This window comes from Aegilops tauschii, chromosome 7 (genome assembly GCF_002575655.3).
Source record: "Aegilops tauschii subsp. strangulata cultivar AL8/78 chromosome 7, Aet v6.0, whole genome shotgun sequence".
Taxonomy (NCBI): Eukaryota; Viridiplantae; Streptophyta; class Magnoliopsida; order Poales; family Poaceae; genus Aegilops; species Aegilops tauschii.
Window position 1 is genome coordinate 83,887,211 of NC_053041.3, and position 21,796 is coordinate 83,909,006.

The following is a 21,796-nucleotide window of genomic DNA, read 5'->3' on the forward strand; positions in this document are numbered from 1 at the left end:
AGCCACCACACATATCTACGTCCAAGAGCACTAAAAAAGAAAGTGTTCAGTTTATCGATAGTCGAGCAACTAAAAGAAATGACATATACTCAACAAGAAGAGGGGTGGAACAAAGAGGGACATGGCTAGGAACAGTTGGGTTCAGATTGTTGTTGCTAGCCTGCATTATGCTGTGTTTGATTTATAATCTGTTGTGGAAAACAGTAACCAAACTAGAGATAAGTTGGTTAGAATATTAAGATAGGGAAGTTGATACTGACTGAATCAACAAAGCTTGATTTGGTTAGGCAGGTTTGGATGCACACATATCGTAGTTTGAGTTCCTTCCGATATTAAGTGACAGCTCAAACGGATGTGGAGTATCTGCTCCCGAAGTCAAATGCACCATGGTGAACATAAAATCAAAAAAATGGTAAAAAACAAAAAAAATCTGTTTTTTTTTGTAAACTTTGACAAATGTTTTGTATGCTCGCCAAATTTCAGTACAAAATGACATTTGTGAAAGCCATGACAAAAAAATAGCAAAATCAATGCTCCAAAAATGCTACTCCCCCATCCCATAATGTAACATTTCTTGACACTAGCATAGTGTCAAAAAAAAATCTGACGTTACGGGAACGGGTAGTAGTTTTGAAAACATTTTTTTAGAGTACTGATTTTGTTTTTTTGCCATGATTTTCACGAATGTAAATTCATGCTCAAATTTTGCAAGCATACAAAACATTTGTTAAAGTTTACCACAAAAAAACTCAGAATTGATTGAATTTGTTTACTTTTTTAATTTTAATGTTCACAGGATGCATTTGAGCTCGGATCAGAATAGGACTTTCAAGCTCAAACAAATTAGTGGTTGCAGCTGAAGACTGCAAGGTAACAAACTGATTCAATGGGAAGAGCTGAAGACTAGAATCTCAATGGGCACAGTGCAAATGATAAATCATAATCTTGGAAGAAACTGCTGGGTATCAGGAGTTCATTGGGGAAAAGGGTTTATGAATCTCCGAAATACCCAATGACCCATAAACATCAACATCGCAAAAGTAAAGAGAAACCTCAACCACATGTTTAAATAGAAATGACAAAGCACCTAACCCTACCGCAACCCTCGGCAAACTTAGTGCTATTAAATACCAGTCATTCTCTACCATCAGCATCAGCAAAACACATTCACTAAAGCTAGCAAGTCATTTGCAGAGACAAGCTTTACAGATAAAACAGCGTACATAACATAACAGAATCTACATTCAGCATTGGCAATCTCCACCACAGGATGAAGTTCCTGACGCCTCCCGTGCTTAAACATTTTGCCACGCATAGCAGAGTTAATAAAAGGAATAAGAAATCCACACAAAATTCCCAGTTATGTTTCCTGCTCTGATCTTTTCCAGAATGGCAGGACAGATCTGCATCAGACCACGAAAAAACAACAGCATGCAGGTTGACATTTTCAACACGTTGTTCGGCGCACCTTCATAACAAGTTTTGGGGGGTGTGCTCCATCACAATAACTCATTTCGCACCGGAAGGGTCTGACTAAATAATATTAATCTTTATCTTCCTAGGCGGTGTTCCAGGTTTTGAGTTGCCGGTTCCAGCTTTCCCTTTCTTATCAGAAGGTTTAAGGATCTGGAATGAGCATGTTAGTGAATCATCTATGCTCATCATGGCACCAGCATTGTCGAACTCGCCACAATAGTTGGGTGCAGAGAATATGGTTACGAGCTGACGCTTTGCAAAGAATTCATATCCATCCTCCACCACCTGTGCATAGAAGATTCAGTGTAAGAAAGTGAATGGTAAACTGAGGCAACTTTGCTATGCGAAGATCCACTGAGAATAGCTAACCTAGAGTTATGACTTGTAGTAAACCAAGCTAACTCAATGTACTTATTGCAGAAGTGGTTAGAATATCAGCATTTGTGAACTGAATTAAGTTCAAAATTGCATGAAGAAGACTACTATACATTGCATAGTCTTAACCAAGTTTATGACCCATGGCCTCAACACACTAAATGGCAGATAATGACTTGCAGTGTCCAATATCAAATGATAAATTCAATGCACGCACCTCATCAACAATATGTAAACAAGTTCTCTTGCAACTAATAAGAAATGTATTTTGCAATATCAATACAAAAATTAACCGGTGCACTTCATTTTCCACAAAACGCATGTTTAAATTGGGTGGGTGGGGGGGGGGGGGGGGGGGGGGTTATGGCGTCTTTACAGGAGATGACAAATTTGAACAATCAAGGTGTCTCAAAGGGATTTTAAATTATATGGAGCATACTAGGTTGTTGCATGTAAGTTGAACAATTCTTTATACAACATTTATTTGTTGTCAATTGAGATGCCAAATGAAAATATGTACTCAGTACCAAATGATGAACAATACCTATGGTAAATCAAATTGTGCTACTTGCTAGAAACTTCAAGATGAGAATGAACAATGAAGGCATACCTGGTGAGCCCTGCAGACCAAATCTAGATCATGTTTCTCAAGGAACTCTGCAACCTTATCAGCTCCGAAAGTGTATGACACGCCCCTGTCATTCTCACCCCAGCCATCAACATCTTTATCAGGGTCTGACCATAGCAGATCACAGAGGAGACCATGGTCCGGAATATCCACAGGACGGGCAATGTTACGTATCTGGTCCATGTTCTTTAAATCAGGTGATAAACCCCCATGCATGCACAGGATCTTGTCATCAATAAGTGCAGCCACAGGAAGGCAGTTAAAACAGTCAGTAAAAACCTTCCAGAGACGAACATTGAACCTCCTCTTGCATTCATCAAAGAATCCATAGATTCTGTTGATAGAGGCACATTCATGGTTTCCCCTAAGGAGAAAGAAGTTCTCCGGGTACTTAATCTTGTAAGCAAGCAGAAGGCATATCGTTTCAATACTCTGTTTGCCACGATCAACATAGTCACCCAGAAACAAATAGTTCGCCTCCGGTGGGAAACCACCATACTCAAATAATCGAAGAAGATCAGAATATTGGCCATGGATGTCCCCTGTCAGTGAGTAAATAGCATATCAGTTAAATGCCAAACGTACTTCTAAATCATCATATTGTTGTAAATTCAGACGGCAGATTTGGCAACAGAGTTTACAATATTAATCCTGAGGTAAATCAGGAGTCTATTCGTGAAAAAAAAACTGTGGTATAATATATACCTGCTAATATAACATGCACTCAACACACTAACACAGTACACAACGTGGGAAATTAGTCTGTTCATGGTACTGTTTACATTATAAAGCTATACCTTCAGCTGGACATATAAATAATTAAATACCAATCATATACTAGAGGAAGCCAATTCGAAATGTTACAAGAAACTATGCCCACTTAACAAAACTACATTCAGCTCAGCTGCAAATACCCGAAATAAACGAACACAATCTGGATTTTGCAATTTGGTGCAAACAGATTATCTGCTCCAGCTTGGAATCTGTGGACTCCAGTACCATCCCCACTGCAGCAGCAGTTTCATAATCTGGAATGGATCCATGTGTGTGTGGCTGACAAGTATCACACTGCAACTGAGATTATGGGGTAAAACATGCATTCTGAGGCATTCATGTATGTTCCGTGCATGCTGGCTGAGGAAAAATGAATGAACAGGGTCTCACTCTCCCCTTTTAAAAACCCAGAATCCGTAGAAACAATTCATAGGACTCAAAACAAGTCAACTTGTCAAGATTAGATAAAGTGTGCTGCACTGCTGCTACAGAAAGTTTCATGGGCTTTCAAGTGAAGGGATACACGTTGCTCAACTGCCGTGTTTATTTTCTGTTGTTGGGGAAAGCCATAGCTTAATCTGTTCACTTCTCTAATAGTATGAACAGCCTATCTCTCAGACAGTCGTTAAGTGCTAATATAGTAGTACTGTATTGGTAAAAGAAACATGTCGCCACGAAGAGCTTTAGCAGTTAGCACCGTTTTTTATATATAATAAAGAAATGAAGACCAGAAAGCGATTTGAGGTTTGACATTCAGAATCAAACTCCAGAAGCTCTGCCACGCTTCTCTCAAGACCGACGAATTCATCAGCAGGTCAACGAAAAACATGAGAGGAAGATGAATCGTACAGACAGCTCGCTCAGCCTCCCCGGAGAGAACATCTGTTCAATCCAAGATGCTATACTAGAACAGCGAACCCAATAGAACTTCCTCTCACCAGAAGGTAGCAGGAATTCCTATACCACCAAGCAAAACTAAAAGCAGCGGCTTCAGACCACGGGGACGCCTAAATTAACTTAGCAAAGAAGAGCCATCACGGGCAGGCCGAATTCGAAAGCATCCAGAGGCGCGGGTCGCCACGCACGAAGCAGCCGCACATGGCACGGCGCAAGGCGGCCGCGCGCACGCGGGGGGGGGGGGGGGGGGGGGGGGGGGGGGGGGGGGGGAGGGTGGCGCCTTACCGCAGACTTTGATGGGGGCCTCGAGCTCGAGGAGGTTGGGCTGGCTGAGGAAGACGTCCTTGGCGGCGGCGCAGAGGCGGCGGATCTCCGCGTCGGAGAGCTGCGCGGGGCGCACCGTCCGCCCGCCGCGCGCCTCCAGGAGTCGCCGGATCACGTCGTCGAGCGCCGCCGCGTCCATGGCCCGGCGCCTCGGTGGTGGGTAGGGGAGGGTAAACCCTGGTCGGGCGGCCGCGGGGAGCGGCGGGCGGGCGGGGCGGCGGCGGCGGGCGCGGGCGGCTGGATAAACCCTAGCCGTGCGTGCCTATTTGGTTCCGCCCGAGCCGACGGGTGGAGAGGGGAGGGAGGGAGGGAGGGGGCAACGGAAAGAAAACGCGTAGAGAGGCGAGAGCGGGGGGTGGGGTGGGGGTGGGTCGAGATATTATTGTTGCGTGGTTTGGAAACCGAAGCCGCGGAGGGCGGCAGTCAGGGCCGGGCGTGTCACTGACTTGGACTGGCTCTAGGGCTAGAGCCCGGTCGGCACGGCCTGTCCTCGTCATCTAGAGAGCTAGGAGTAACAAATTTTGAAAAGTCCCTTCAATCTCTATTATTAAAAAAGAATCGAACGTCGTGATGGTTCGACCTCCTTCGATCCCACCTCCCGCACCCTTCGTACCCACAATTCTCATCCTCGCTCGAGGAAACAAACCAAAGAAAAATAAACACAACCCACGAACGCACGTCCCTTCGTGATTGAAGGACAAGTTCCTTGATTTTTTCCAACTGAACCCACCTCCTTTTCTGCCTATCCCACCCACGCCGTAGCCCTCTCTCCGCACGCGCGCCGCTCGTCCTAGACGGTCGCCACCGCCTCCATCGATTCTCGACCTCCCAAAGGACGCTTCCATCACGCCGGTCAAGGCCCTGCCGCAGGCCACGGTTGGGTGCCGCCATCCACTCATCTCCTCATACACGGCCCCTTCTCTCTCAGATAAAGGCTAGTCGCTGGTGTCGAGCCCCAACCGGAGCAGCCCCCACCTTCCTTTCCTCGTCCGCCGCGACGCCGTTTCTCAGTGCCCTTCGCAAGGTACACGTCGTAGCCCAGGCCGCACGGGCTGAAAGCGTCCGCCGCCGAGCCAGGTCCAAGGATGGCACTCCGTCACACCGTGTGCCGCTGCATCGAGCCGGTGGCCACCATCGCCGCCCAGTCCATCCACCCGCGAGCCGCGAGATCCATCCTCCCAGTTCTGCATCCATCAGGCCCCCAACCACCAGGTATAGGCCACTGCTTTTATTATATTTCTCCTCTGCTTTGGTCCGAGATGTTGCTGCTGTGTTTACAGCGTGAGGGAGCAGAAAGGACTAAGAGAGTACAGGGGAGGTATGACCAGGCCCAATGTCATGGCAGTAGAGGCGGCGATAGATGTCGAGGAGGAGGAGAGGTATGTGCTTGGCGGCAACCAGATCACCGACGTTCCGAGCACAACCGGATCCATAACAGTCTCACACTCTTTCTGGTGTGATAAACGTAACCTGCATATATTTTTCCGAAGATTCATTTTTTTGGCACTAATTGGAATTAACCAAAATAAATATCGATCATGACTGATTTGTTTGAATAATTAATTTGCTTTAGCTTATCTGTAAGCAGCGTTACTGGGAATGTTCGTCTGCTAAATAGTTCACTCTTGGTAAATGCATGCAAACTGAATTATGAATTAGTTTCCCTGCCAACAACGTCCCTAAAACGGCGGATCTTCTATATACAAGTTCAATGGATTGCTTGGGACAAGATTTTGTTAGCCCAATATCAGTGGTTGCTATCAACCAGTAGAGTTAGTCATAGGCTTAGAGCGATCAAGAAGAGAATGCATTTTTTCTGCTACGAGTACCATGATTTCAATGACTTTTTAGTAGGCAGAGGTGAGATTCATACACACCAGAGTTGTAATCCGGAAGTGGAGATGATTGGTTCAACTTTTTATGCCATAAATTTGGCTACATGTAACTTTAAGATCTGTAGCCCCCATATCATAGTACTAATGATGTGTGTTGTGTTCTTCTGCCATGAGGTGATTGAAGATGGCTGTGACCAATTTCAGAGGTGCAAAGCCATTGAACATTGTTGGTACGAATTGGGCTTGGAAGATACTTGATTGAGCAACTCCTTTGTTCTTTGATTATAGGTATACTCCAATCTTTGGGGAAAGTACAAGAAGAATAACAATTATTAATGATAATTCTTCTCTTGGTGTTTTGGTGAGATAATAGAAACAAGCTTCGAGAAGGAGGAGATAGGCAATACCACTAATTGTCATGTCACTATATGCTCTCATATTGTAGATTACAAGGAGCCGTACAACCTACAGAAAGTGACGGATTATGAGATGGAGCAAATTAAAAGAAAAAATGTGTTGCCTTTGCCAAATGTGTGCAGCGCGCCACCGTGTGGATGTCCTCGGCATTGATTCAACAGCATGGACCTAGCAGCAATGTGGCGGTGGGCAATAATAACCTTTGGCCTTTGTGGTGAGTCACGGCAGCACTGTTTCACGACAAAATTAGTGGTACTACATTTCTATTTTTCTGTGGCTGCTCATGGATCTATTGTTCTCCCTCTTAACTGTGAATAACATGCCAAATTCGCCTTTAGTAATAGAGATGTAGATACCTTGTTGTACAAGGACCCATTGTACTCCTTTTTTGCAGCCTCATAATCTGTCCATATACATGTTGTAGACCGTACAAACTAACACGGTGGTACCGAGAGCACAGTTCTATGATACCTTTGGGTCACCACACTGGACCAAAAATATGGTGTTGGTTTTTTATTGTCGATGTGTAATAGAAGTGAGCTGTTCTGGTGCTGCTGAGTATCTCTGTGCTTTGTTAAATTTTGCCTGACAATGATGACATGTGTGTTCAATTTATGATTTAATCTTTAAACAAGAGGTGAAAATTAATCTTAGATTCAGGATTATGCACCTGACTATTTATACCTGTCCCATCATTCATCCTCGTGTATACCCACATTTCGTTCTATATCAGATTATCCCTATGGGTTTGAGTAATATTTATCTCATTGGAGAACTATTTTATTTCTTAGAATTGTAGATCTGGTTTTGTTATTGACTTGTCGGTTGTGTACATGAGCAAGCTCAAGTTGCAGTGATTTAACTCATGTAAGAAACTATCAAACATTTTCTCTTCCATTCACATTTATTATAAGGGGCGCTTATGGAAGTGAATACAATAATTATATCTTCAGCGTAGAAACACTCCCACTAATTATATGTTGTTCTATGGAAGCGTATACAATCATTATATCTCCAGTCTAGGAATACAACATTCAAAGTATTCCTTGGCATTAATACATGACATCTCCAGTCTAGGAACATGGCTTACAAAGTATTCCTAGGCATTAATACATGACATTTGATCGACGAGTCATTTTGTTTTAGCGTATTTATCATTGTTGCATGTGTCATTTTTATCCAAGGACAATTTAGGTGTAAAGAAAAGAAAGTGAGTTACTAGCTCGTTCCTTGTTTTAGGTATCAAATTTTCCTTCACTGTTGGTGCCGCCCTGTAGTAATTTGGCTAAAAGTTCCAAAATTGGCATGTAGGAATCAGGCTGCCTCTCTAACATGTTTAAAACTTTTTGTTAATAAGCCTGTTTATAACTTTGCCTTGAAATCTCATAGCATGGTCGGTATACTTATGATTACATTTTAAAAGAAATTCCTAAACCCTTCACCCTCGCTGAGGTATTGGTTGACGTGAAGCATGAGGCAAATTTGATTGCACATTTGTCCAAATTACTTAGTGTGGGTTGCAGGGGTATAGCGATTGTCCCAAGCCCTTGATTACCTATATTGATGTTTGCCCTTCATGTGTGCCATTTCTCGTAGCAAACAACGAGAGCTCTGCAACAATTCTTGGCAGTTGGAACAAATGCACACATAAGAAAGAAGATATTGGCACATATGAAGACTGAACAGAGAAGTAGTGAAGGAAGATGAACACCATTTTTTCCTTAAAAAAAGATGGAGACCATCATCAAACTTTACCTATTTGTGTTTCGGGTGGGACTTACATGCGGAGAAACGAACATGATGGTCTCCTAGAATGGAGCGAAGTGGGAGAAATACATCGGAGTTTGTGAACGAATTTTAAATTTTGATAGAAAAACCAATTGGTTCAACACTTGGTCCTGAAACTTCATTATATGATTGTGTAAATAAACGATGTGGCATCCAATATGCACTCAGATTATTTTTCACATGTCTTTGTGGTTCAAATTCCATTTGGTAGGCAAGCATGTACTGATGGAACGATCTTCAGTTTCTATGTATCATCAATAGATTTCGGTAAGAGTTCGAGCATCTTTTGTTTTCATCTTCCATAACCAGTATATTTTGATATGCTTGCTTTGACAAGACAATGTCAATAAGTTTAGCTTAAGAAAAGCACACAAACCATTTCTTTGAATAGCCTGGTAGTCCGAAATCCAAATAGTTGAGAAACCCGCACCTACATATGAGTGTTACCAATCCATAAAAACAATGAATGACAAGCATAGTAAGAGCTAGCTTATCATGTCATAGTGAAAATGTATTGAAGTAGAGTGATGACACCAAAGCTAGAGGAAGGAGTGGACCGAGATTAAAGAGGGCGAAGGAAGAGCAAAGTTTGTCTTGTTTGTTAGCTGCCGGGACAAAAAGAACCAAAGTAACATTGTTATGTTGTCCCGTGGCAACGCACATGCATTTTCTCACTATATTTTTTGTTATTCCGTGGCAACGCACGAACAATCAACTAGTTTATTTAAAAGTTTAATTAACGGACTGGCATAGAAAAATTGGCAGGACGGTGCGTCTCGTTTAGTTTTTTTTTAATTAACACAATAGAGACGCCGACACCCAAACATATGCACATACATCCATCTCTATGAGCGCGCGCACGCACGCATATCCTACCCCTATGAGTACCTTTGCGAGACTGAGTCTGCACGTCATCGTGAGATTTACGAAGTCGTCACGGACACTTTCACAGTCGACAACAATGTCTCCTCCTACCGACGGAAGGCCTGAAATAAATCCAGAAAAATGGAACCATCGATGTTAAGTCTAAAACTTGAAGCTTCATGGACAGGGAATACCACTGTCCTTCTAACCATCCACTCAAATGTTGGTCTGCTTGTTCAATTTAGCGTTGATGTGTCATTTGAATATGGAGATTTGGTTTCGTTTTTTATTTTCTGGGAGGTCGTTTACTCAGGCAAAAGTGTTGCCCATTGTTGTGATTGCCCCCTGCATTGTGGATTTTTCAGCGACGTGGGGCGTACCAAGAACATGGGCAGCGGTTCTGGAAAAGCAAATGTGTGCCACTGTCAGGGCATGGCCAATGGTATGCTTCAAAGCTGATGCCTCGTAGCCAACTAGGCTCAGATGCCAGCGTGGAGCAAGGATAGTAGCCTCGCAGTGTGTCAGGGTAGCTTGCAGAAGAGACTGCTGCTCCACGGGAAAAGAAGCAAAAGAGAAGAGAGAGAAGAAAAGGAGGCAGGAGATTGAGTTGGGCGCCTGGTCGGGAGGATGAAGATGATGACAGAGGGGCCCCTATTACTGAGCGCCTTAGCTATTGGCGTTGGGTGAAATTAAACTAAACAAATGCCTCACTTTTTTGTGTGGCTGGATGGGATGGGGTAGCACCAAGGTGTTGTTGGAAATATGCCCTAGAGGCAATAATAAATTGGTTATTATTATATTTCCTTGTTCATGATAATCGTTTATTATCCATGCTAGAATTGTATTGATAGGAAACTCAGATACATGTGTGGATACATAGACAACACCATGTCCCTAGTAAGCCTCTAGTTGACTAGCTCGTTGATCAATAGATGGTTACGGTTTCCTGACCATGGACATTGGATGTCGTTGATAACGGGATCACATCATTAGGAGAATGATGTGATGGACGAGACCCAATCCTAAGCCTAGCACAAGATCGTGTAGTTCGTTTGCTCAGAGCTTTTCTAATGTCAAGTATCAGTTCCTTAGACCATGAGATTGTGCAACTCCCGGATACCGTAGGAATGCTTTGGGTGTACCAAACGTCACAACGTAACTGGGTGGCTATAAAGGTGCACTACAGGTATCTCCGAAAGTGTCTGTTGGGTTGGCACGAATCGAGACTGGGATTTGTCACTCCGTGTAAACGGAGAGGTATCTCTGGGCCCACTCGGTAGGACATCATCATAATGTGCACAATGTGACCAAGGAGTTGATCACGGGATGATGTGTTACGGAACGAGTAAAGAGACTTGCCGGTAACGAGATTGAACAAGGTATCGGGATACCGACATCGAATCTCGGGCAAGTAACATACCGATAGACAAAGGGAATTGTATACGGGATTGATTGAATCCTCGACATCGTGGTTCATCCGATGAGATCATCGAGGAGCATGTGGGAGCCAACATGGGTATCCAGATCCCGCTGTTGGTTATTGACCGGAGAGTCGTCTCGGTCATGTCTGCATGTCTCCCGAACCCGTAGGGTCTACACACTTAAGGTTCGGTGACGCTAGGGTTATAGAGATATTAGTATGCGGTAAGCCGAAAGTTGTTCGGAGTCCCGGATGAGATCCTGGACGTCACGAGGAGTTCCAGAATGGTCCGGAGGTAAAGATTTATATATGGGAAGTCTTATTTTGGTCGCCGGAAAAGTTTCGCACGTCGGTATTGTACCGGGAGTGCCGAAAGGGGTCCGGGGGTCCACCAGCCCCGGGGGGCCACATGGGCTGTAGGGGGTGCGCCTTGGCCTATATGGGCCAAGGGCACCACCCCCAAGAGGCCCATGCGCCAAGAGATAAGGAAAAGGGAGGTCCTAAAGGGGGAAGGCACCTCCGAGGTGCCTTGGGGGGGAAGGACTCCTCCCTGGCCGCACCCTTCCTTGGAGGAAGGGTCAAGGCTGCGCCCCCCCTCTCCCTTGGCCCTATATATAGTGGGGGGGAGGGAGGGCAGTAATACACAAGCCCTGGCGCCTCCCTCTCCCTCCCGTGACACCTCTTCCTCCCCGCTTGCGCTTGGTGAAGCCCTGCCGGGATCCCGCTACTTCCACCACCACGCCGTCGTGCTGCTGGATCTCCATCAACCTCTCCTCCCCCCTTGCTGGATCAAGAAGGAGGAGACGTCGCTGCTCCGTACGTGTGTTGAACGCAGAGGTGCCGTCCGTTTGGCGCTAGGATCATCGGTGATTTGGATCACGACGAGTACGACTCCATCAACCCCGTTCTCTTGAACGCTTCCGCTCGCGATCTACAAGGGTATGTAGATGCACTCCCCTTCCCCTCGTTGCTAGATTACTCCATAGATTGATCTTGGTGATGCGTAGAAAATTTTGAATTTCTGCTACGTTCCCCAACAGTGGCATCATGAGCTAGGTCTATGCGTAGTTTCTATGCACGAGTAGAACACAAAGTAGTTGTGGGCGTCGATGTTGTCAATTCTTCTTGCCGCTACTAGTCTTATCTTGTTTCAGCGGCATTGTGGGATGAAGCGGCCCGGACCGACTTTACACGTACGCTTACGTGAGACAGGTTCCACCGACTGACATGCACTAGTTGCATAAGGTGGCTAGCGGGTGTTTGTCTCTCCCACTTTAGTCGGAACGGATTCGATGAAAAGGGTCCTTATGAAGGGTAAATAGAAATTGGCATATCACGTTGTGGTTTTACGTAGGTAAGAAACGTTCTTGCTAGAAACATATACAAGCCACGTAAAAACTTGCAACAACAATTAGAGGACGTCTAACTTGTTTTTGCAGCATGTGCTATGTGATGTGATATGGCCAGAAGATGTGATGAATGATATATGTGATGTATGAGATTGATCATATTCTTGTAATGGGAATCACGACTTGCATGTCGATGAATATGACAACCGGCAGGAGCCATAGGAGTTGTCTTTATTTTTTGTATGATCTGCGTGTCATTGAATAACGCCATGTAAATTACTTTACTTTATTGCTAAGCGCGTTAGCCATAGAAGTAGAAGTAATCGTTGGCGTGACAACTTCATGAAGACACAATGATGGAGATCATGATGATGGAGATCATGGTGTCATGCCGGTGACAAAGATGATCATGGTGCCCCGAAGATGGAGATCAAAGGAGCAAAATGATATTGGCCATATCATGTCACTATTTGATTGCATGTGATGTTTATCATGTTATGCATCTTATTTGCTTAGAACGACGGTAGTAAGTAAGATGATCCCTCACTAAAATTTCAAGAGACGTGTTCCCCCTAACTGTGCACCGTTGCGAAGGTTCGTTGTTTCGAAGCACCACGTGATGATCGGGTGTGATAGATTCTAACATTCGAATACAACGGGTGTTGACGAGCCTAGCATGTACAGACATGGCCTCGGAACACATGCAAAACACTTAGGTTGACTTGACGAGCCTAGCATGTACAGACATGGCCTCGGAACACAAGAGACCAAAAGGTCGAACATGAGTCGTATAGCAGATACGATCAACATGGAGATGTTCACCGATGATGACTAGTCCGTCTCACGTGATGGTCGGACACGGCCTAGTTTGACTCGGATCATGTATCACTTAGATGACTAGAGGGATGTCTATCTGAGTGGGAGTTCATTAATCAGATGAACTTAATTATCATGAACATAGTCAAAAGATCTTTGCAAATTATGTCATACCCTTTAGTTCTACTGTTTAAGATACGTTCCTAGAGAAAATTTAGTTGAAAGTTGGTAGTAGCAATTATGCGGACTGGGTCCGTAAACTGAGGATTGTCCTCATTGCTGCACAGAAGGCTTATGTACTTAATGCATCGCTCGGTGTGCTGAACCTCAGCGTCGTCTGTAGATGTTGTGAAACATCTGACATACACGTTTTGATGACTACGTGATAGTTCTAATGGTTTAGAATTGTGGCACCAAAGACGTTTATGAAACGTCGCAGAACATATGAGATGTTCCGAAGACTGATTGGGATTTCAGACTAGTGCCCACGTCAAGAGGTAGAGACCTCTGACAAGTTTCTTAAGCCTGCAGACTAAGGGAGAAAAGCTCAATCGTTGAGCATGTGCTCAGATTGTCTGAGTGCCACAATCGCTTGAATCGAGTGGGAGTTAATCTCCCAGATGAGATAGTGATAGTTCTCCATAGTCACTGCCACCAAGCTAGTAGAGCTTCGTGATGAACTATAACATATCAGGGATAGTTATGATGACCCTTGAGCTATTCGCGATGTTTGACACCGCGAGAGTAGAAATCAAGAAGGAGCATCAATTGTTGATGGTTAGTAAAACCACTAGTTTAAGAAGGGCAAGGGCAAAAGGGATACTTCATGAAACAGCAAATCGTTTGCTGCTCTAGTGAAGAATCCCAAGGTTGAACCCAAACCCGAGACTAAGTGCTTCTGTAATGAGGGGAACGGTCACTGAAGCTGTACTACCCTAGATACTTGGTAGATGAGAAGGCAGGCAAGGTCGACAGAAGTATATTGGATATACGTTATATGAATGTGTACTTTACTAGTACTCCTAGCAGCACCAGGGTATTAGATACCGGTTCGGTTGCTAAGTGTTAGTAATTCGAAATAAAAGCTGCGGAATTAACGGAGACTAGCTAAAGGTGAGATGACGATGTGTGTTGGAAGTGTTTCCGAGGTTGATGTGATCAAGCATCGCATGCTCCCTCTACTATCGAGATTTGGTGTTTGCGTTGAGCATGATTGGATTATGTTTATCGCAATACGGTTATTCATTTAAGGAGAATAATGGTTACTCTGTTTATTTGAATAATACCTTCAATGGTCTTGCACCTAAAATGAATCTCGATCGTAGTGATACACATGTTCGTGCCAAAAGATATAAAATAGTAATGATAGTTCCACATACTTGTGGCACTGCCATTTGAGTCATATTGGTATAAAACGCATGAAGAAGCTCCATGTAGATGGATTTTTGGACTCACTCGTTTTTGAAAAGATTGAGACATGCGAACCATGTCTATTGGTATATATGCATGAAGGAACTCCATGCAGATGGATCGTTTGGACTCACTTGATTTTGAATCACTTGAGACATGCAAATCATACCACATGGGCAAGATGACTGAAAGTCCTCGTTTTCAGTAAGATGGAACAAGAGAGCAACTTATTGGAAGTAATACATTTTGATGTATGCAGTCCAATGAGTGTTGAGGCATGCAGTGGATATCGTTATGTTCTTACTTCACAGATGATTTGAGTAGATGCTGAGAATATTTACTTGATGAAACACAAGTCTGAATTATTGAAAGGTTCAAGTAATTTCAGAGTGAAGTTGAAGATCGTCGTGACAAGAGGATAAAATGTTCGTGATATGATCATAGAGATGAGTATCTGAGTTACGAGTTTGGCACACAATTAAGACATTGTGGAAAGTGTTTCACAATAAATACTGCCTGGAACACCACAGTGTGATGGTGTGTCCGAACATCATAACTGCACCCTATTGGATATGGTGCATGCCATGATGTCTCTTATCGAATTACCACTATCGTTTATGGGTTAGGCATTAGAGATAACCGCATTCACTTTAACAGGGGCACCACGCAATTCCGTTGAGACGACACCGTTTAGAGAAACCTAAGTTGTCGTTTCTTAAAAGTTTGGGGCTGCGCAGCTTATGTGAAAAAGTTTCAAGCTGATAAGCTCGAACCCAAAGCGGATAAATACATCTTCATAGAAAACCCGAAACAGTTGGGTATACCTCCTATTTCAGATCTGGAAGCAAAAGTAATTGTTTCTAGAAACGAGTCCTTTCTCGAGGAAAAGTTTCTCTCGAAAGAATTGAGTGGGAGGATGGTGGAGACTTGATAAGGTTATTGAACCGTCACTTCAACTAGTGTATAGCAAGGCACAGGAAGTTGTTCCTGTGGCACCTACACCAATTGAAGTGGAAGCTTATGATAGTGATCATGAAACTTCGGATCAAGTCACTACCAAACCTCGTAGGACGACGAGGATGCGTGCTACTTCAGAGTGGTACGTGATCCTGTCTGAGATATCATGTTGTTGGACAACAATGAACCTACGAGCTATGGAGAAGCGATGGTGGGCCCATATTCCGACAAATGGTTAGAAGCCATGAAATCCGAGATAGGATCCATGTATCAGAACAAAGCATGGACTTTGGTGAACTTGCCCGATGATCGGCAAGCCATTGAGATAAATGGATCTTTAAGAAGAAGACGGACATGGACGGTAATGTTACCGTCTATGAAGCTCGACTTGTGGCAAAGAGTATTTCCACAAGTTCAAGGAGTTGACTACGATGAGATTTTCTCATCTGTAGCGATGCTTAAGTCCGTCGGAATCATGTTAGCATTAGCTGCATTTATGAAATCTGGCAGATGGATGTCAACACAAGTTTCCTTACCAGTTTTCGTAAGGAAAGGTTGTATGTGATACAATCAGAAAGGTTTTGTCGATCCTAAGGATGCTAAAAGGTATGCTAGCTCCAGCGATCCTTCCATGGACTAGAGCAAGCATCTCGGAGTCAGAATATACGCTTTGATGGAGTGATCAAAGTTTTTGGGTTTATACAAAGTTTGTTAGAAACTTGTATTTACAATAAAGTGAGTGGGAGCGCTACAACATTTCTGATAAGTATATGTGAATGGCATATTGTTGATCCGAAATGATGTAAAATTTCTGGAAAGCATAAAGGGTTGTTTGAAAGGAGTTTTTCAAAGGAAGACCTGGATAAAGCTGCTTACAAATTGGGCATCAAGATCTATAGAGATAGATCAAGACGCCTGATGATACTTTCAAAGAACGCACACCTTGACATGATATTGAAAGAGTTCAAAATAGATCAGCAAGAAGGAGTTCTTGGCTGTGTTACAAGGTGTGAGTATTGAGTAAGACTCAAGACCTGACCACAGCAGAAGAGAGAGAAAGGACGAAGGTCGTCCCCTATGCTTTAGACGTAGGCTCTACAGTATGCTATGCTGTGTACCGCACATGAAGTGTGCCTTGCCATGAGTTGGTCAAGGGGTACAATAGTGATCCGAGAATGGATCACATGACAGCGGTCGAACTTATCCTTAGTATCTAGTGGACTAAGGAATTTTCTCAATTATGGAGGTGAAAAGGAGTTTGTCGTAAAGGGTTACATCGATGCGAACTTTGACACTAATCCGGATGACTCTGAGTAGTAAACCGGATTCGTATAGTAGAGCAGTTATTTGAAATGGCTCCAAGTAGTGCGTGGTAACATCCACAAGATGACATAGATATTCGTAAAGCACACACGGATCTGAAAGGTTCAGACCCATTGACTAATAACCTCTCTCACAAGCATAACATGATCAAACCAGAACTCATTGAGTGTTAATCACATAGTGATGTGAACTAGATTGTTGACTCTAGTAAACTCTTTAGATGTTGGTCACATGGTGATGTGACCTGTGAGTGTTAATCACATGGTGATGTGAACTAGACTATTAACTCTAGTGCAAGTGGGAGACTGTTGGAAATATGCCCTAGAGGCAATAATAAATTGGTTATTATTATATTTCCTTGTTCATGATAATCGTTTATTATCCATGCTAGAATTGTATTGATAGGAAACTCAGATACATGTGTGGATACATAGACAACACCATGTCCCTAGTAAGCCTCTAGTTGACTAGCTCGTTGATCAATAGATGGTTACGGTTTCCTGACCATGGACATTGGATGTCGTTGATAACGGGATCACATCATTAGGAGAATGATGTGATGGACGAGACCCAATCCTAAGCCTAGCACAAGATCGTGTAGTTCGTTTGCTCAGAGCTTTTCTAATGTCAAGTATCAGTTCCTTAGACCATGAGATTGTGCAACTCCCGGATACCGTAGGAATGCTTTGGGTGTACCAAACGTCACAACGTAACTGGGTGGCTATAAAGGTGCACTACAGGTATCTCCGAAAGTGTCTGTTGGGTTGGCACGAATCGAGACTGGGATTTGTCACTCCGTGTAAACGGAGAGGTATCTCTGGGCCCACTCGGTAGGACATCATCATAATGTGCACAATGTGACCAAGGAGTTGATCACGGGATGATGTGTTACGGAACGAGTAAAGAGACTTGCCGGTAACGAGATTGAACAAGGTATCGGGATACCGACATCGAATCTCGGGCAAGTAACATACCGATAGACAAAGGGAATTGTATACGGGATTGATTGAATCCTCGACATCGTGGTTCATCCGATGAGATCATCGAGGAGCATGTGGGAGCCAACATGGGTATCCAGATCCCGCTGTTGGTTATTGACCGGAGAGTCGTCTCGGTCATGTCTGCATGTCTCCCGAACCCGTAGGGTCTACACACTTAAGGTTCGGTGACGCTAGGGTTATAGAGATATTAGTATGCGGTAAGCCGAAAGTTGTTCGGAGTCCCGGATGAGATCCTGGACGTCACGAGGAGTTCCAGAATGGTCCGGAGGTAAAGATTTATATATGGGAAGTCTTATTTTGGTCGCCGGAAAAGTTTCGCACGTCGGTATTGTACCGGGAGTGCCGAAAGGGGTCCGGGGGTCCACCAGCCCCGGGGGGCCACATGGGCTGTAGGGGGTGCGCCTTGGCCTATATGGGCCAAGGGCACCAGCCCCAAGAGGCCCATGCGCCAAGAGATAAGGAAAAGGGAGAGTCCTAAAGGGGGAAGGCACCTCCGAGGTGCCTTGGGGGGGAAGGACTCCTCCCTGGCCGCACCCTTCCTTGGAGGAAGGGTCAAGGCTGCGCCCCCCCTCTCCCTTGGCCCTATATATAGTGGGGGGGGGGAGGGAGGGCAGTAATACACAAGCCCTGGCGCCTCCCTCTCCCTCCCGTGACACCTCCTCCTCCCCGCTTGCGCTTGGTGAAGCCCTGCCGGGATCCCGCTACTTCCACCACCATGCCGTCGTGCTGCTGGATCTCCATCAACCTCTCCTCCCCCCTTGCTGGATCAAGAAGGAGGAGACGTTGCTGCTCCGTACGTGTGTTGAACGCGGAGGTGCCGTCCGTTTGGCGCTAGGATCATCGGTGATTTGGATCACGACGAGTACGACTCCATCAACCCCGTTCTCTTGAACGCTTCCGCTCGCGATCTACAAGGGTATGTAGATGCACTCCCCTTCCCCTCGTTGCTAGATTACTCCATAGATTGATCTTGGTGATGCGTAGAAAATTTTGAATTTCTGCTACGTTCCCCAACAGGTGTTGCCCCCAGTGTACATGCCTTCATCTTCAAGGTTCCAAGAAAGTGAGAGGCATGCCATTAGGATGACGGTCGGCTGATGTGACGAGAAAGTCTGCCAAGACGTTGGACTTGTGTGCTACAAGCCATATGATCAGCCGTTCAGTGTGCGCTGCTGATTTGCAACATAGGCAATGTTGAGCTTACCGTTCCGAAAAAGAAATGTGTGCCATTACCGCCTTCAACGTTCCAAGAAAGTGAGGCGCGTGCCATTTGGACGACGCTACGCGTCGGTCGGCTAATGCATGCCATTTGCAACATAGGCAATGCTGGATTCGTGCGCTACAAGCCATATGATTAGCAATTCAGTACAACTCGTCGGTTCGCAATATAGGACATATTATGCTTGTCGTTTGCAATATAGGCCATTGTTGTCCTCCTCGATCTGTGTCATTTTGAAAAGGGCACCTACCCCGGCTCCATTGCATTGACTATGAAACCAAACTCAATCCTTATAGACACCAATTCAGCACACGGAGAAAACAGCAACTCCCGCTACTCAGCGGAGAAAATAAAAGGTGTAACGGAATATAGAGGGCATAAGGGCACCTAGAAGCAAAAAAACGAACACCGCTAGCAACAAGAAAACTAGCAAAACGGGGAGCTCGCATAGTGGAGCAGCAACGCAGCGCATCGGGCTTCAGACTTTAGACAGAAGACAAAGCAAGCATAAGGAGAACTGTAGAGTAGCTAGACCGCGTCAATCTGGGTCTGGCCACATCGGCAGAGGTGGATCTCTTGCAAGTTGTTCCAGTTTTTGCGTCACCTCTTCCAGACAATCTTTGACAGGGCTGGAGGATAGAACCTCCCATAGAGAGAGAGAGAGAGTAGCGAAGCAGTTTTGCGCCACATAGCCTACATACTATTCCAGATAGCACGATTGAAAGAAATGTCATTTCGAGTTTCCCGGATAGCCCAAATGCCAGATGCATGAATTATATTTGTAGCAGCAAAACTATCACTCATAGACCAATAGTTAGATATGGGCATCATATTAATGTCCCATCTAAAGCCAGTAAGTCTAGTAGTAATTCTCCATACTTCAACCGAAACAACAAAATCAAAGAATAAATGAAAGCAAGTTTCTGTTTCTGAATAAAATAAGCAAGTAAGATCAAGGACGTGTTGTGGTTTGTTCATATTATCTCTAGTGAGCAACTTGTTATTAGCTAGCAACCACGAGAAGATATGGTTCATGGAGTAATTTTAAGACACCAAACATCAGGGGTATTACTAGGCAAGACACCTCTAAATATAATGACTTCGTAAAATGGTTTAACAGTGTACACCCCTCTTGGAATTGAGATTCCACACTAGGGTATCCTCATCAGCAGAAAAACCTGAATGGTTTTAGCAATCCCAAGAAGCTCTAACCAAATATTAAGAAGTTCTTCAGAGAAGCATCTCCTAAAGGTATTTTTGATATTAACACCATCCCAGACTCTGTCAATGGTAATATTATGCTCATTAGCTAAAGAATACAAATCCCAATATTGCATAGCAAGGGAGCCAGAACCAAACAATGGTCTTCCCAAAACCTGGTTTTTCTCCCATTGCCTATATTCCAAGAAACACCAAATTTAGCAGCATTAGCAACCCAAAGAATTCCTTTCCAAAAAGGGGATGCTCCAACAGGGGAACACGCAAAAATATTAGGATTCTGAGTATTATATTTAACATCAACAATGCTTTTCCAAATTTTACCCTAATTGTTGGGGAACGTAGTAATTTCAAAAAAAATCCTACGCACATGTAAGATCATGGTGATGCATAGCAACGAGAGGGGAGAGTGTGTCCATGTACCCTCGTAGACCGAAAGCGGAAGCGTTAGCACAACGCGGTTGATGTAGTCGTACGTTTTCACGATCCGACCGATCAAGTACCGAACGCACGACACCTCCGAGTTTAGCACACGTTCAGCTCGATGACGTCCCTCGAACTCCGATCCAGCCGAGTGTTGAGGGAGAGTTTCGTCAGCACGACGGCGTGGTGACGATGATGATGTTCTACCGACGCAGGGCTTCGCCTAAGCACCGGTACGATATTATCGAGGTGGACTATGGTGGAGGGGGGCACCGCACACGGCTAAAAGATCAATGATCAATTGTTGTGTCTCTGGGGTGCCCCCTGCCCCCGTATATAAAGGAGCAAGGGGGGAGAGGCAGCCGGCCAGGAGGAGGCGCGCCAGGAGGAGTCCTACTCCCACCGGGAGTAGGACTCCCTCCCTTCCTTGTTGGATTAGGAGAAGGGGGGAAGGAGGAGGGAGAGAGGAAGGAAAGGGGGGCGCCGCCCCCTTCCTTGTCCAATTCGGACTAGAGGGGGAGGGGGCGCGCGGCCTGCCCTGGCCCCCCTCCTCTTCTCCACTAAGGCCCATTAAACCCCCGGGGGGTTCCGGTAAACCCCCGGTACTCCGGTATATATATCCGATAACCCCCGGAACCATTCCGGTGTCCAAATATAGTTGTCCAATATATCAATCTTCATGTCTCGACCATTTCGAGACTCCTCGTCATGTCCGTGATCACATCCGGGACTCCGAACTACCTTCGGTACATCAAAACATATAAACTCATAATATAACTGTCATCGAAACTTTAAGTGTGCGGACCCTACGGGTTCGAGAACTATGTAGACATGACCGAGACACGTCTCCGGCCCATAACCAATAGCGGAACCTGGATGCTCATATTGGCTCCCACATATTCTATGAAGATCTTTATCGGTCAAACCGCATAACAACATACTTTGTTCCCTTTGTCATCGGTATGTTACTTGCCCGAGATTCGATCGTCGGTATCTCAATACCTAGTTCAATCTCGTTACCGGCAAGTCTCTTTACTCGTTCCGTAATACATCATCCCGCAACTAACTCATTAGTTGCAATGCTTGCAAAACTTAAGTGATGTGCATTACCGAGTGGGCCCAGAGATACCTCTCCGACAATCGGAGTGACAAATCCTAATCTCGAAATACGCCAACCCAACAAGTACCTTTGGAGACACCTGTAGAGCACCTTTATAATCACCCAGTTACGTTGTGACGTTTGGTAGCACACAAAGTGTTCCTCCGGTAAACGGGAGTTGCA

General features: G+C 44.8%; 1 protein-coding gene across 1 annotated transcript; it reads right to left on the bottom strand.

The window, feature by feature from the left end:
* Positions 1-1,041: 1,041 nt before the first annotated feature.
* LOC109755301 (serine/threonine-protein phosphatase PP1) lies at positions 1,042-4,824 on the bottom strand. The gene is made up of 3 exons (XM_020314212.4): positions 4,436-4,824; positions 2,462-3,021; positions 1,042-1,761 (listed from the first exon to the last, which is right to left on the bottom strand). Exons 1-3 carry the CDS (start codon positions 4,611-4,613, stop codon positions 1,534-1,536), a joined length of 966 nt encoding a protein of 321 aa, XP_020169801.1. The 5' UTR covers positions 4,614-4,824; the 3' UTR covers positions 1,042-1,533.
* Positions 4,825-21,796: the final 16,972 nt, after the last annotated feature.